Raw genomic sequence first — 17,639 nt, forward strand, 5'->3', positions numbered from 1 at the left:
GTCAGAACTCTGGCAGCTGTGTTTGTTCAGTACTTGTCTGATAATCTTTTATGGAAGTCCTGTTAAATGTCCCTTGTCTTTGTCAACTCTTCTGGAGATAAAAACATGAATCAACTTCTCTTTTGCTTTTGCTTTATCAATAAGGTGATACAATTCTCTTTCTTAGTGATTTTTCTTAATTTATTTTCACACTATTCATTTTGAAATATTACTATACAAATGTATATATTCATGTTTCGAGTACATGTGTATATGTATTATTATATCATAAACTTCATTTGTTTTATTGTATTATTACTGATTCTTCTCTTAATTTAAACTGTCAGTCTTTATTGATCATGAGTCTAATTTAATCTTTTGTTGGATTTCCTTGTTATCGTGTTTGTTCTTGTATGTTAATACCTGATTGTTTCTGACCTATTTATACAACTTGTATTTATTTTTTCACTTTATCATTTCTATTTCTTAAACGGACTCTGAAATGAACCTTTATTTACTTTGACATTTTAGTTTAACTGACTCCATCACTTCATCCTCTTATTTCAGTCATTATTTATTGCCATTGATTGTTATCGTTTCTTGTGTGTTTCCTGCTGATGCTTGCTCAATCATTAGTATTTCACTGTTCATCTCCAGTGTTGCTTGTTTTGCTGATTGTTCAGATTCCTGCCGATGTTTTCTCACTCTCATTTTTCCTTTTGTTTTACTTGCTTGTGTTGGTGGAGGTCGGTGATAATGTGAAGCGTTTGTTTTATCATGCAAGTCTGCCTGATGCATTGGTTTGGATCATAGTTAGTCTTATTGTTGTCTATAAATACACAGCCCGAAGACAAGGTCCCTGTATTTCATAGAGGAATTTTGCAACTGCTTATTGAATTAACAATAACTGAGCACATATATATATATATACAAAGAAAATACAACATATCGTTTAAAAGTGCAGTGGTGGTTTTTGTGAACAGAAACAATGAAACATTTGTGTGCTGCCTCCTTTATATATACTATACTATATATATGACTATTGCACTGCTGTAGTCATTAAATGTTGTGCTTGTAGCTTATAGCAACAATAGTTTTATTAGAGACAAAAACACTTTAGAAGCAGACATCTTTACACACCTCACCACAAACTGCATGAATAAAAAAAAAAAAAAAATACAAATGGTGAGTTACAAATGGTCAAAAAACTTAAGTTCTGTCCACACACACAAACACACAATTCACAGGAGATCAACAGGTGTGCATGATAAAAATTAATTACAGCAGACAACAATAATCTGACCTTTGACCTTATTCTGAAAAAAACTTTACTGTCATTATTACTGATGCATGGTCCACACTGCACTGACTGACACTCACCGCCAGCCTTCTTCTGACTGGAAACTCAAGTTTCAACACCAAACTGCATAGAGAGTATCCGTGTTTTTAGTTCACGAGGTCACAAATCAAAAATCACTGATTTTATCTATGGACTTTGGCATACCATTCTAAAACAGCCCTGTTCTTTCCATCTTCATTACAGGTGGGTTCCTGTCATATAAGTGCTTTTATTCTGAAGGCGTGCGAGAGCTTGACAGTGTTGACTTGATGTGTCAGCCACAGAGAAACATTATTTAAAACCAAAACTAAACTGCGTGGTAAAAAAAAATGTTGTTATGCTGGACCTGGAAAACAAAAGGAAACAATGATGTGAAGTTGAGATTTGACAATAAAACACGTGTCCAACAACAAATGTAGTGTTAACATTCAATAGAAGTCACTTTGTGGAGTCCTCCTCACCTGTCAGTCATCCAAGTAAAGAGATGAACATGACAACACCCATGAACTGTGTGAAGAGGATGAGTGGGGTGAAGAAAGCCCACACTGGCCACAGAGCTATGTTAAAGCTGCAAGACAAAGAATCACTGATTATTATTATTATTATTATTATTATTATTATTATTATTATTATACACCAAAACTCAATTTAATAAGCCAAAGAAGTGACGAGTCAGAACAGGTACTTCCCTGGTCTGATTTAATGTTTCACATATATGAATTCATAGCTTACTCTATGTTTCCATATGACAGTGACAGTAAAGAAGGAGAATTAGGAGAAGTAAAGTTGGAAAAGTAGATGAATGCAGGTCAGTGCATTGTTCTGCACAGACAAGAACACAGAGTTTATGCTCAGCCAGCTCCGACATTTGAATATTTGGAGGCAGAACTTTGCAAATCTAACATATTTCTTACAACACCACAGTTCACGGATGACACCCAGCGCACCAAATTCCACACTCCCACCAACTGCTTATCTGAAATAAAATCCTTATTCACTTCAAATTTCCTCAAATTACACAGTGATAAAAACAGAAATCCTCATTATTGGCACCAAATCCAGAATATCAAAAGTTGACAGTTTTTCCCTCCCCTCCCCTCAGGTTAAAAATCAGGGTGTCATCCTCGAACCTACACGATCATTCCAATCCTACATCAATAACATTACCAGGTTTTCTTATTTCCATCTTCGCAATATTAATCGACTTCACTCTTCCTTCACCCCCCATACAACTTCAGTCCTTGTTCACAGCCTCGCCACCTCACAAATCCCTCCATAAACTTCAACTGGTCCAGAATTCAGCTCCTGCATCATGACCAGAACCTCCTCATTCCACCACATCAGCCCCATCCTACAACAACTCCACTGGCTCCTGGTCAATGTCAGAATTCAATTCAAAATCCTCCTGCATGCGTTCAAGGCCATCCACAACCTCACCCCTCTGTATCTCTCTGACCTTCTCCACATCACCACTCCCTCAGATCCTCTGAGGAAGTGAACTCTCTTCCCCTCTTTAAATCCAGACTCAAAAAACTGAACTCCACTACAATCTCCCCACAACAAACATTAAGAAGATATTAAACTAGAGCTGAAGCGATTAATCGATGAATCTATTATTCATCGATTACTAAATTAATCGTCAACTATTTTGATAATCGAATAATCGGTTTGAAGCTTTTTTTTATGATTAAAACAAGATTGCCGATTGTTTAAGCTTCTTAAATGTGAATATTTTCTTAATTTCTTTGTTCTGCATAACAGAATCATTAAAAGTGAATCATTTTGGTTTGTGGACAAAACAAGACATTTGAGAACATCATCATTTCCAGGTTTGACGAACACCGATCAACATTTTTTAAGGTTTTCTGCTATTCTGAACACCAAACGATTAATCGAGAAAATAATCGGCATATTAATCGATCATGAAAATAATCGTTCGTTGCAGCTCTATATTAAACCATCACAACAATGACTCCTGCATAGTTCCGAATTAATGTTCATGGACGGTAGGATCCACAAATGGCTTGGCATTAACAAGCTAAAGGGGCATATCGCCACCTAGTGTAGTCAAGGCAGACTTCATTCAATAACCTGACTCCCCACTCGTGCTTAGTATCGTGGCTCAAGGACAGTAGTCCAATTAAACAGTGTAGCTACAACCTTTTCTACTATTGTTGTTTAAGTTCACTTCCCCAGTGCAGGTCAATGATCACATAACTCAAGTAACACAGATCTGATTTCTGTAAATATCAGATCAGAGTCTGAGTTTACCAGATTACCAGGCTGAGTAATCTGAATACATCTTAACTTTGTTAATTATATTTCTAGCAACTTTTACTCCACTAATGGTCATGGTCTGTATTTACATTGCGCATTTCGAGTCTAACCGGAGGGTTGCCGGTTCAAATCCCCACCCGGCCAAAAGGCTGGGGTACCCCGGGCGCTACTCAGTGTGGCAGCCCGCTGCTCCTAATTCTAGGATGGGTCAAATGCAGAGGAATAATTTCCCTAAGGGGATTAATAAAAATTTACACCACAGTTTTGCTGTTCACTCGCTTCAACATGGGGTTATACAGTGTCTTGCTCAAGGACACATACACAAGGCTTGTCCCGGGAAGATCAAGTTCCCCATACACACATTCTCAAGATCACTGGCTCAATCTGCATGGAAGCAGCTTTACTAACTAGTAAATATAACAAAACTACTTTTTTTAAAACTGTTTTACCTGCATGATGCGGCAATAAAGGCTGCGGTGGCGAGGGGTGGAATGGCCGGGTATTCTAGGTCATAGTGCTGGATTCCTTTGACCCACTCCAGGTACACAATGCAGAACGTGGCCAGAGTGAGGCAGACCCCGAGCAGTGCCAGACCCACATTGAACCACCAACTGGGAATTGGGGTTTGAAAAGAGAGAGAAACTGTTTAAAAGCTTAATAACTATTTTGTATTTCAACATAATAAAGCTGTTAAAATACAAAAGGATTGTGCTGTTAAAGCCTGAGTCTATAATGTTTCTAAAACACTATCTTATGTCATTTGTTAAAACTTTAACCTTAAAACCTTAAAACACATGCTGCCTCACAACTGCTGGAAACACAGTGAAGGAGAGAATGCTGCGAGGACTTTACAGATACTGAATCCCCTGCAAGTAAACACTAAACATCATTATAATGAACGTGCAGGTAGGAAGGTCAGACAGTGACGAGGACAACAGAAAATCCATCCACATCCGCAGTATCACGAGGGCTACAGGCACTAAAGGCACTTTCCCATGATACAGTTCTAGCTCTAGTCGGCTCTACTCCACTTGGTTAGGTATCAGGCATGTTGTTTTCCATGACTTCATAGTACCTCCTTAATGTGGGCGGGGTCATCATAGCAGTACTGAATCACTAGAATCAGTTCATTAAAAAGATTTGTTAACCGAATCATTCAGTGCTTCCTGCTGAGCTGAATTACGGCAGGAGAGGTTGCGATTCAGCGGCACAGGTATCAGTTATCAGCCCAAGCACTCCCGATATATCGGCATATTGGGTATCATTAAAAAGTCAAATATTGTGCCTCCCTAGTGTGGTTTCCTTATAACCATGCATGGGTATCGCTAGATCTTTAATACCAATACTGCTTATTGATACTGATATTTACCAATAATCCTATTGATTTTCTTAAATTCTATGGCGAGGATGCCTGAGAGCTGAGGTGTGGTGGAAAGATTGTACCTCTTACCTCACCACCAGAGGGCAAGCTAAACTTAGCAACAATACTGTAATATCAACTGTCATATTAACGCTCAGTTTTTGTAAATGTCACAGGAGTGAACGGTGCAGTTAACTTTTGGCTTCACTGATACACATGCATGCAAATCTTGGTAGCACTGCTCTGAAAGGAAGTTGGAATGAATGCGACATAAACGTCGATGGCGATATCGTTTGTCCAGACACTTATTGACACTTCAATATTGAGAATTGAGGGATCTGAGGAAGTCACCTTTTAATATCATCGTTCTCTATGATGTTGCGGAAGAAATCCACATAGTAGGTCACACCTACAGACGCCATGATCCAGAAAACAGTGTGTCTGTTAACACGAGGGAGAGGCTTGAAATCTTTTTCTTCATGACCTGAAAGATGATGCAAAAGAACCGACGTCAAAAAGACAGATGATGAAACAATTCAGTGCATTCACTTATTCAACTTCAGTCAACCACAGATGTTTGGACAGTCTCACTGTGATGCTATTATTTATCATAGTGTGAACTTTTTTATGCCTACTCTAAACTCATCTTTCCTTATATTTTGTTCCATTTTGTGTTAATAAATACTTAGAGGTATTTAATGATGGATATTTAAATACACTACTTCATGCAATTATATAATCAGATTAGAATCTTTCAAGAATGATAAAAGTTGCCTTCAGAATTGTAACGGAATCAAATTGTGAGATTCCCCCCTTTATACTGTACCTTTAAGGCGCTTTCAAGGTAAAATAGATAGATTTCCAAGACAAAATCTTACTTCTCATCTATAATTTTACTGGTTGATTTAACATCAGAGCCTATTGTTGTCTGCAGCTCTACTCTGTGCAGAGTTCACGGTGAACTCCATGCCTCCATGTCCCCGGACAAATAGTTGGCCTACATCTTTAATCAAAGTTTTGTCTGGTGGACAATCTTGTATACAGGATACACTGTAGCACCTTAATAATAAAGGGATGATCACAGCACAAATGTTTGGCCTGTTGCTTGTATTACAGTTATCAGTTTACACTGGCAGAGAGACAGCCCTTGGACCGAGGACAGCATAGGAGCTATGATTTCCCCTGGACTGTGTTGCTGAGCTAAAACAGTGTTTGCTCAGTCAAAACAATCAAGAATTGTTCGAGTGAAAGACTCAAAGATGGACTATTGTGCACAGTACAAGCTGCCTACAAACCACCATGAGGCTACAAACAATGCAGTCACAATTATGTTGTTTTGTGCCAGTTTATTAGGTACACCAAACAATCTAATGCCAGACTAAGGCTGCATTCCATTCAAATCAGAACTGGGAGTGACGTCGAACCCGAGTTCACTCATTACAGTTGAGAAGTCCAAAATACACTTGGACGCAAACATATCTATGGCCAGCCATTGCTAGGAACACAAGTTGTTAACAACTTATGGGCTGAAATATGTGCCACCAGAAACATTTATATATTAATTTAAATTGCTAAACTTGTATAATTGCATTAAAAAAACTGAAATTGAATTACATAATTAAATATGTCACATAATTTGAATTAGTATTGTTCGAGGGCTCTTCCAAATACAACAGAAGCTATAAACGGTAAAAGTAGCCTGGTAGCCATCTTGGAATCATATGTCAGAGTTTAGTGAGGTTGCTCCAAGTTTTTGAGTTGGAAATCTGAGCTCAGGAACACACCTCAGAATGATGTTTTTTTTGTTTTTTTTAAATGTTGACTCAACCTAGAGGTGGTTTTAGATGACAGAGTTTGGGTGATGAAGAGATACTGAAAAGTGTTTATATCATTTTATCAAACTACTTTGTAAACATCGAGGACAAGCTATGCATAGATGGCATATTGGTCCCAGAATCATTTCATTGTAGCTGCCACATTGGTGTATGATAGTGTTGTTTTTCAGAATAATTTTAATGAGTCTTTTTAATTTAATTTAATTGTGATCTATTTGAAGTAGATGTTTTCAGATTAACTCACTTTAATACTGCTACACCATGGCAAAGGCCTATATTGTAGCACTACTATATTTTACTTTGCACTGTATTAGACCCTATAATTTGCAACTAATGTGCAAAAGACCTTTAATACTTTGAAATGATTAAATATTCTAATTAGAAAAATGCAAGCGATAATGCCCTAAATGAGCTGAACTGTTTACCTTTGAATGAAGTTGTGCTATTGAAATAAAAACAAAACAGAAGAATTAATAAGGAAGAATGAAACATGACCACAAAAGAACAACATAAAGTGGATTGTCTGCAGCAATCCCACTAATAAATACCTGCCAGAAGAAGATCAGTAGGTCTGTATGGTTTCCTTAGCAAATAAAGGATCTAAACGTCCTAAAATACAAACCCTGAAACACATCATGTGTGTCCTTAACGCTTTAGACATTAACATCCAATTCTGGTTTTACAAGTCAGCAAGTGCAACAACTGAATCATTATCAAGTACACTAGTGTCAAAAACTGTAGTCAACTGAACAAAAGCCTGAGGTAGAAAAGCCCCATAAGCTCCCTTTAGCTGGGGCCGCATAGTCCCTTAAAACGCCCCTGAGTTGAGTCAAAATAAATCAGCAATTACGAATATACTGTAAATCTTCATGGTAGCTTCTTCGGGCTACAACAGTCCAGACGTGTCCTAGTGTGCCCAATATGAGGATAAATGTATGCATATGCATGTATAATTAGCGCCAGGTAACTTATTTTAAGGAAATGGAAAAGTCCATTTTATTTACAAAAACTGACGCCTACGCACATTAACATAAAACCATGAAAGCTACATTTTCTCTGAGCGCAATGTTAGCAGATGTTAGCCAACAGGCTGTATTTATTTACACAATGACCCAGTGACTGTAACATACAGGATATTATAGCAGCTAAACCGGAGCTGTGAGACTTTACCACTTTGCTTCGAGCAGAAAATGAGTCAAAGTTGGCTACTAGCGTTAGCCAACAGGACGTTTCTGAACATTACTCTTTTCATCTTCGTCCCCCGTCGTCGTCGTTTGGAGGAGAAACTCCGCGTTCTTCTTGAATCTGTTCCGCAGCGTTGCCAGTTCACTGTCATTGAGCTCCATTATGTTAACGTTATGATGCTATAACTAACTTGCATTAGCCGTGCAAGCTGCCTCATAGACGCCTGCTTCGGTGTGAGTCGCCTTCTTATGACGCATGTGACAGCGACATCCGTCATCTGTCATCTGTTTGATGTAGCTTGAAAATATTTAGTTTTTCTCTATTTATATCCATGTATTAAGGTATGGAGAAGCAGCTTAGTCAACACCAAGCTATGGGACTGTTGGTGTAGATACAGGGGTGTCAAACATACGGCCCGCGGGCCAGAATCGGCCCGCCAGAGGGGTCAAATCCGGCCCGCAGGATGAATTTCACTAAGCTAATCTAATAATAATGTGAAATCCTATATTTTTCAGCTCCAGATACCTACACACATCTGTAAATGGTAAACTCAGGCGTAATACTGTTAAAATTGCTGGTATTTTTCCCCAAGAAATTTCAGGTTGTTCATAATATGTTTTGTAAAAAGATACTTCATTAAATGTAAAACAAAGGGAAACATTTGGAGCTCGTTATTATGCTATTGCTGGTCTGACCCACTTGCGATCAAAGTGGTTTGACACCCCTAGTGTAGAACCTGTAATGCTGAGAAAACGTTATCATTACATTTTTTTCAGTACGGTGCAATCACAGTTTATTGCTGACTCAAACCATTTTCCATCACAGACTGTTGGCATTTATCTGTACCTGTACCCCTGGGGGGCGCCCAGTTGCAAAGACATCCAACCAGATCCTCACTCGGCTGTGACTGCATATTGTAAATTTGACACTGCAATCGTGTATGTGTGGACATTGCAGGGCAATGACCCTGGACATGAAACACTGCTGTGTCACTCTGAAGTGCGATGGATCTCGTTATTTTTATTTGCAGCAGGTGTTAATGAGATGGAAAAACCTGACATCGCAAATCTACAGAAAAGAAAAGAAATTGCACAAGGACAGATTATACACTATCTGGATTACATCTTCCCCAAGGACAAACAACATTACAACTGGAGCAACATGCTGGAAAAATAAGTGGAAGTCTGACCCCAAACCCTGCAGAATGCATAGTAGCTGGCTCTATGCCAGCATTTATCTTCAGTGTCTACCTTTACACAGCACAGACAAGAATCTGACTCGGCTGATATCTTCATCTGATTTCACTCTCAATTAAAAACTTAGAACGATACTACAGCAGGACACATGAGGTGAGGGAAAGTGCCCTTTTATACAGTAGAATACACTTTATTTAACACTCATTTGAACCTATACAGCAGGCCTCACATACATAAAAGGTGTGTAACTTTTGGTTTTTTAATGTTTGATTTTTGGAGACGGTTATTTGTGTTGCTGTAAACTAATGCAGTATTTCACAGATATTGAATATTCACCACCCTCATGACATTTTTTTTTCTTAATTCAAGGTTTATGTTTTTAATAGCATGTATAAAACAACCACGGAAGAGCTTAACAGGTTTAGGGGTAGTCATCTTTGTTATATAATCATGGTTGTACAACGTACTGAAAACTAGTCAACACTAACTGTATTGTGCGTGGCCTCTGTGTTGAGAACCAGCTTGAGACATGGACGCCCGCTCTCATGGCTGGCAGCAGCAGGGAAAAACAGATAATAAACTCACATAATAAAATCTACACCTAATTAAGTCTATCATATCTTAAGAATATGTTTGCTGCTTTATCTCACCATTAACCAGCCTTTTCTAAGAAGAAACCAAAGTTTGTGTCACTTTGTAAACCACTCACTCCTGGTACCAAGGTCCATAAAGAAAACATTGACCCCTTGGAGCCCCCATCAGTTCAAATATATTATTTTGTGACTTTGATTTTTTTCCCCCCAGATTTACCTCAGTGCCACAAACTTACCACACGTGCCAGAAGCTCCAGTGACCTTCACATGCTAAAAATTATGATTTTCTTTGACTTTGGGGGAGTTGGCAGTTTAATTTAAGAAAAGGACATTTAACAAGGAAATGACAGGAAAAAACATATTCTTAAGTTATAGACTAAAGTTAGTGTAGCTTTTATTAGCAGAGCCTTTTGTTACGTGGCTAATTTGTTTTTCCTTGTGTCCTTGCCAGCAGCCATACGTGAGTGAGCCTTCAAGTCTCAGACTGATTCTAGATTCAAGGTTCCCTCATCCAGCCACACGTTATAAAACCTGAACTATCAGAATAAATGGGTTAAGCATTTCATTTATACATTAACAGGGCTGCTACTAATAACAATAATTCAAACTCAAATAATCTGTTGATTGATGAGTAATAATTTGGTCCATAAAATATCAGAAAATGTTTTGTCCACAAACCAATATGATTCAGTCTTAATGATTTCTTTGTTATATGGAGCAAAGAAACCAGAAAATATTTACTTTAAGATGAAAAACAAAACATTCAAACCAATTATGTGATTAGAAAAATAATTGATTAGTTCAGCTCGACAGCTATTTTGATAATCGATTAATCGGTTTGAAGCTTCTTCCATGACTAAAACAAGATTTACTATTGTTTAAGCTTCTTAAATGTGAATATTTTCTTAATTTTTTTGCTCTGGATAACAAAGAAATCACTAAAAGTCAATCATTTTGGTTTGTGGACAAAACAGGACATTTGAGAACATCATTTCCAGGTTTGACGAACACCGATCAACATTTTAAGGTTTTCTGATATTTTATGGACCAAACGATTAACCGAGAAAATAAATCGACAGATTAATCGTTTATGAAAATAACCGTTAGTTGCAGCTCTAGTGCCATCAAGTTCAGCGCTTGTAGATTAAATTGCTTCCGATGTGAAAACTATGCACACTGTTAATCCTGTTGGTTAATGGTAGAGATTAATCACAAGCTGTCAATCCAGATTTTCTTTACGGCTGTAAAGACGGGGGTTGGTTTCACTTTCTCAGGAGTATCCTGTGAGGTCTGGATTAAAACAAAATGCTTCAAGTCATATCGAGTCCCACTGCAGACTAGAAAACACCATTTTAATACTAGCAAACCTGAGTAACAGCTTGACTAATACCCAAAGTATGCAATATACTATTACAGGTGAACAGTGTGATGAATGAGCATCAGTGTTAAACCTGCTGGGATTAGCAGAGCTTCATAAAGCTGGCCAGATTTCCTCCTCTGTGTGTGTGTGTGTGTACATAGGGTAAAGAGGCTGCTCATTCTAGCAGTGGAAAAATCAGACAGCATTAAAACTTCACCTGAGGCTGACACCAAGCATCTCGCTTCTATGGAGCTTCTGTGTCCTTGGCCAAGTGAACCCCGTTCGTGGGTGCCGAGGAATGTGCATTAGCTTTGCCCCGTTCGAGAGTCAAATTCACCTCAGGTGCACCACTCCTGTTTCCCTTCCCCCACTCCCAACATCCAATCCTGCAGATAAGGTGCCACTTCCGAGCCTCACCGTGGCCTTGGAATGTAGGGGGGTAACCATCTTGAACAATTGTCATTTTATACATTAAACAAAAACAGACACATTCTGGTGTACACTGGACAACGCATGCCGACCAGGCCCACTGCAATCAGGAACACGACACTTCATTCACTTATTAAGAAAAATGGTTTAATCTTCAAGATTATGCCATACGGTGTAAAACTTCCAGGGAAGGACAGTGGGCAATTAATAGCCTAACATTTTACAATTTTACATGTCTATGAAAATGTACATATCATGTCAGGTGATGGGATAAACAAGTCTACTTTACAAGTTTCACTTTGTCTTTTAAAACTCTAAATTTGGGATTATTATTGATCTTCTTGTTGAACAGTGCGAACACCTCCTCCTCCTTCTTAAAGTTTCCTTCACCAGTGAAAGTGTAGTAGGCCGCCAAAATCTGTGAACGGGGGAACAAACTCTTTAAGGGATAGTTTAGGTTTTTTAATGCTGTTATAATAGGTATCGACACATAGGCTGTGGGGCAGCCTATACCCGCTGAAGTCTACTAAATATTACAAATCAGTTTGCTGCTTTATCTCACTGTTAAACAGCTTTTTTCTTTTTAAATGGAAACTAAAATCTGTGTTACTTTATTGCTACTCACTCTCCTGTACCAGTTCCCATAGTCAAAATCAGCAAATTTACATCATGGCACATACGAGTTGTTGATCCACCACTGCCTGTGAAATGGTGCCAACTCATTGAACCAATTACTTGAGTTAGATTTTAAACTGTTTGGACTTAAACAGATACAAACCTACTCAGTGAGACAGCAGTAGACCAGAAAACTCTATGTCCCTGCAAACTAAAGCCTTTTTTCTATGGATTTTTGTGCAGTGATTCACAAAGTTCCCTTTAGAAAAGGTCGTCTTACCACATGATAAAGCAGCAAACTAGGGCTGCACGATAAATTGTTAAAAAATTGCGATCTCGATTCACAACTACACGTGATGTCATTGCTAAGTGACAACGATTGCACTGCATTTATTTCACGAGCTGCATCGCAAATAAAGAGTTTACAAGCAGCGGCCCCGAGTGAGACAGAACATAGGTAAACGTGTGTTATGGAGAAATAAATACAAAATGGAAGGTGATGATTCCTCACTATTATTTTTGTATTGTATTGCTGCTGTGTTAAAACAATTTCCCCTTGGGGATGAATAAAGTATTTCTATTCTATTATATTATATTCTATTCTATTCTATTCTATGAAAACCCAGGTGGCAGTGACGAGAATCACACAACCACCCGACCCGAGCTTGTGCCCAAAAATGGGTTCGCACTCGGCTAGACATTCACAGGCTTTCAGCAGTGCTGTCCCTAAATACAGCAGACAGATTTTAGACATATACGTCATACGCAATAAACGTTTCGATTAGTGAAAAAAAAGGTGCCAGAGAATCGTGATCTCAATTCTAAGCAAAAAAATTGTGATTCACATTTTTCCCGAATCGTGCAGAGTCCCAAATATAGGTATTAAAATTATTAAAAAGTTTATTTTGCATAATATGTCCCCTTTAATGTGTTCTATAGTCTCTACAGGAGCATATCTTTGTTTAACTACTAAAACTGAGTCATAGATGTTGGGGAAAATATTGTGGCAATTGTTTGAAAATGAATTGGTAAAAAAATGTGTGGAAACCCTGGTAATTACAACTGTCCATGCCTCACCTTCTTTCTTAGTTTCTTGACTGACAGTTCCTGGTCAGGCGAGTCTCTCAGTACTGCTTTGATATTCCCCTTCCAGTTGAATTTGCCTGTAGATCAATCAGAAGCATACATTAACTTCTAGAATATTCAATGCGAAAAAAAGACCCCTGGTGGCTTCACGATTTTACTTTATTCCATAGCTATTAAAAACATTTTAAATCACGTAACACAAAGTTACCTTTGGAAGCCGTTTGATCCTCAGTGTCTTCTGACATGGTTATATCAGCAACCTCTGCCATTTCTGCAACTAGGGAAGATGCGATAAATGAAACCCTGAATTACATGCATTAAGACCTCAATTATAAATAGGTGAGTGAGTGAGATTAATGCATGAATAAACAGGACATAAATATAATAATTACCCTACAGAGTCTACACACCAGTGACTTCCCTCCAGTTAGACAGAAAGAAATGAGTTCTAATATTCCTGACTAACATAACATGGATAACAAAGAAAACTCACTCTTCATTTTCTTGTTAATTGTCTCATTTCCACCATTGCAGCCATTCTGCTCTTCGTCTCCGTCCTCACTGCTGTGCTTTCTCTTTTTATCGCCTTTCTTCTTCTTGCCTGCATGGTCTTCCTCTTGCTCTTGTGTCAAAGCGGCCTTCGTGGCTTTCCCACTCTTCTGCTGACGAGCTTCCTTACGCTCCCTTTTGTTCAGCTTCTTCTTCTTCTCACCATTTGCCTGACCGTTCTGATCCTCATTCTCATTAGCGGGCACGTTGACCTCAGCTGCTGTGGGTTCTTCTTTCTTGGTCTGCTGTGGGACAACCTCCGGAGCCTGACAAGATTGTGGGTTGGGGGGAAAGGAATCAGTTTGGATATCGAAAATATAAATGTGTTAGTGGAAAGCCCTCAGTTCAGAACTACATTAATCAAGTCAACTGCTATGGAGCATAATGTTCATTAGTTTAGATTACTACATTTATTTATATCAGGGACATTGACCAACTTACATTAAACTCAGAAAGAGGAAACATGCTTTTACCAGATTTAGCTAGTGAACAGAAACCTGTGAACAGACACAATAAAGAACTTTTAATGCGTTCCATTTATGTTGGGAGTCGGAACTGGCAGTACCCGCGTGACCACTGCGTTCCAGGTGAGAAGTCGGAAACCAAAATGTATCTTGGGCTAGCCACTGTTAGAAATACCAGTCAATAACAGTGCTCTACATGGTATTTTGCTCACAAACAGTGTAGCAACATGGTTAAAATGTTGTTTATGGTTAAAAACACTAACTCAGGGTACATGAGTTCTCAAGTTGCACCAAGAGCATACACAGACAAATATAAGCACAGGCAACAAACACCATTTGATTTGACTGGTGCACAAAACTGAACCAACTAACAGTGCACTTACATCTAGAGATGCACCAAAACATTTCGGACCAAAATAGTCCAAAAAGTTCGTCAAAATACCTTTAACACCGCAACAGGATGTTGTGCTGACGCATGCAAAAACTGCGGCCAGCACCTGCCTCTCTATTCCCACTTAGATTCTGTCCAAGATCAGTTTGAAACGCCAATAAAACAGTTCCAACAAGATGTGAGGACACGGTGGAACAGTAGCTATTAAATGCTTGAAAGTCTCTTTGCGCAATAGCAAAACTTGGCTGCATACAGCGCAGATTATGAACTCCCTGTGACATTCACTTCACACCAGAGAACATTCTCTCATCTCGCCCCCTTTGAGCAGCGACCCAAAGATATCAGCTCATCTGATGCATCTGTGGCAGACGTTATTCCCTTCATTGCAGCACTAAAGTGTCTTCTACACAAAGAGGTTGAGACAAACCACAGAGTGAAAACAATGAAAAGTGCGCTCTACTGTGATCTACTTGGATCCCCCTGCACTTCATCGCGACTGTACTCGATCATCATCATCATCATAAAGATCATTACTTGGATGTGGGGATAAAGCTACGCGTACAGAAATGATCCCGGCTGCATTGGATACGGAGAGCCCGCTTGGAGACAGAGAAGCACAAAGCGCAGGAGTGGTGTGCAGGAAAAAAAGGCATGCACCCTCGCTGTTCGATGAAATCCTCTTAAAAGTTTTCATAGATTCTTAATTGATTAATTTTTTTAACATGAATATTAATCCATACAACTGCAATGTCTTGACTTTAGTGATGTTAGGACACACAGTCCCAGCCATAACAACAAAATTAGATTTAAAAAACAAAGGTACAGAATTGGCATAATAATAATAATAATAATAATAATAATAATAAACACCTAATTTCTTTAGGTGTTTTTAAGGTCCTGATTTTCATTTTGGCCAACAATTTTCATTTCAGCGCATACCTACTTACATCTTATCAGCAACCAAATCAAATGCACAATTATACAAACAAGTAAGAACAGTAGTAACCTTTAAGTGGCAGAACTTACAGCATCAGCTGCAGCAAGAATGTTCCAGACTTCATCGTGAAGGCTGGCGTTGTTTATCTTAAGACTGTTTTTAATCCAGTTCTGAAGAGTAAGAGTTAAAGGAAAAAACATGAAAATGAGTCAGTGATGCTTTCATGCTGAACTTGACAGTTTGCTTACAATTTTCCATTACCATCGAATGAAACACCGACCTGAAACTTTGCCTTCTTTCTTGGGACATTATCATACGTACTGACTTGTCTGAGAACATCCTTTAGCTTCGCACTGATGCCAGGTTTGTTCATGGCCTCGTTGACTTTCTGCAGTCAAAAAAATGGAGTTACAGTGACAAAACAAACTATCAGAACAGTTTCACAGATAGACATAATTTGCATATCATACCTGGATCCACTGCTGCTGTTTCACATCTCCTTTGTTGGCCTTGGCCTCATAGCCTTTGCCTCCATACTTCTGATCTTCACTGATACATTTATTGTGGTTCTTGTAATCATCACCCCTGTTCACAGAGAAACAACAAATGTAATTTCTCACTGATATCAAGAAGCAGAGATCACTTGGGCAAAGCCGCGATTAGCAGATTCAATTAGGTCAAGTGAGTTTGAGTAATTCAGATACATGTGTTTTGTTAATTGTTTTCAACAGAGGGAAACATCTGTTGATGCTGAAATGGAGAAGACATTAGGGATGGAGTATTCGATTATTCACTTCATTATAAAAAAGCCGATCAGTTACTGTGAATATTCATAGTATATTAAAAAGATACTCAAATAACTCCCTAATTTGTGGCGTATTGATTAGCACAAGTAAGCATTAAGTTAGTCAGACTGCATATGCGTTTGCAGAAATTATGAAATTTACAAGGCTTCTTTTAGGGGAAATACCCATCCCTAGGTGTTTTGCATTACAGCAACTGAACAACTGCAACTAATGCGGGAGCATAGGGAAGTGAAGCACTTAATATAGTGAAAATGTGCCTCTTTTTACAGTGTGAGGGAATTAAAGTGTTACTTATACATAATACTGTAACATTAGTGATACAAAAGTTATTAAGACAGTGACACTTTGAATGGACAGTAGTCTATGGTGGTTTCCAAGATACACTACTGAAGAAATTACTTGAAAAAGCACTTTGAGTTGCCCGTGTATGAATAGTGCTATACAAATAAACTTGCCTTGCCTTATGAATTATTAATTCCACATATTGGGGTGACAGGTATGGAAACCGTTCCATCATTCATACCGAAATCAAAAATGATCAAAAGTACCATACAGAACTGTTTCACTTTATGATCATGTGTAAGATTATCTGTTTTTATTTAACGTTTACAATAAGTGTTATGGTAATAATATGGCTTATGGTTACAATTGGATAGCAGCGTAGGATTTATTGTCCCTATGTTTTCATTTTATCAGCAGGCGAGGAGAAGACAGGAAGCATTTGGACCTTACCAGAAGTCTTTTCCACAGTCGATGCAGGACAGGACCTGGCAACCCCGGCACATGCTCACGTGTTTATCCACTTGAGCCTTTTTCAGTGATTCGCCACACGCGTTACATGTGAAAAACACCATTTTGTTAATAAAAAAATTTAAAAAGACACTTATAAACTTGTGTTTGTCTGTTACTGAAACTCCAGCGCGAGACCCGTCCCTGCGCTAATACGAGCTAATGATGGCGAAACAAATGTAACGCTAACGCCACAGAGAGCTGGCAGTTGCTTAACTAAGCCAGGGCAGCAAGCCGCAGCTGGTATTCTATCAAATCGTATAAACACAACGAGCTAAATTTGTTTCTGTTTCAGCGTCTCGCTCAAACGCAACGAGGCTTCTCATCCCTCTTCTCGTCCGCATTCACTTTTCAAAACACACGTGACCGTGCCGACGCACAGTAGCTTCATCCTTAGTTTTCCGGGTGAAAAAACAACCTAAGAGTAGTTCCTACCTGAGTGTGCCGAA

General features: G+C 38.6%; 2 protein-coding genes across 4 annotated transcripts; both read right to left on the reverse strand.

Moving 5' to 3' along the window:
• Nucleotides 1-1,043: 1,043 nt before the first annotated feature.
• Nucleotides 1,044-8,239, reverse strand: tmem128 (transmembrane protein 128). Of its 2 annotated transcripts, none has more exons than XM_058631452.1 (5): nucleotides 8,034-8,239; nucleotides 5,307-5,439; nucleotides 4,045-4,206; nucleotides 1,780-1,886; nucleotides 1,044-1,664 (listed from the first exon to the last, which is right to left on the reverse strand). In XM_058631452.1, the coding sequence occupies exons 1-4, from the start codon at nucleotides 8,134-8,136 to the stop codon at nucleotides 1,787-1,789; spliced, it is 498 nt and encodes a 165-aa protein (XP_058487435.1). In that variant the 5' UTR covers nucleotides 8,137-8,239; the 3' UTR covers nucleotides 1,044-1,664; nucleotides 1,780-1,786. The 2 variants fall into 2 exon arrangements, with proteins under 2 accessions (XP_058487435.1, XP_058487436.1); XM_058631453.1 differs by lacking the exon at nucleotides 8,034-8,239 and adding an exon at nucleotides 7,216-7,951.
• A 3,439-nt stretch (nucleotides 8,240-11,678) lies between these two features.
• lyar (Ly1 antibody reactive homolog (mouse)) lies at nucleotides 11,679-17,571 on the reverse strand. Of its 2 annotated transcripts, none has more exons than XM_058632207.1 (8): nucleotides 17,134-17,571; nucleotides 16,066-16,180; nucleotides 15,876-15,983; nucleotides 15,685-15,765; nucleotides 13,748-14,069; nucleotides 13,463-13,525; nucleotides 13,246-13,331; nucleotides 11,679-11,971 (listed from the first exon to the last, which is right to left on the reverse strand). In XM_058632207.1, exons 1-8 carry the CDS (start codon nucleotides 17,253-17,255, stop codon nucleotides 11,834-11,836), a joined length of 1,035 nt encoding a protein of 344 aa, XP_058488190.1. In that variant the 5' UTR covers nucleotides 17,256-17,571; the 3' UTR covers nucleotides 11,679-11,833. The 2 variants fall into 2 exon arrangements, with proteins under 2 accessions (XP_058488190.1, XP_058488189.1); XM_058632206.1 differs by having other exon boundaries at nucleotides 13,463-13,531; nucleotides 17,134-17,569.
• Nucleotides 17,572-17,639: the final 68 nt, after the last annotated feature.

This window comes from Solea solea, chromosome 6, assembly GCF_958295425.1.
Source record: "Solea solea chromosome 6, fSolSol10.1, whole genome shotgun sequence".
Taxonomy (NCBI): Eukaryota; Metazoa; Chordata; class Actinopteri; order Pleuronectiformes; family Soleidae; genus Solea; species Solea solea.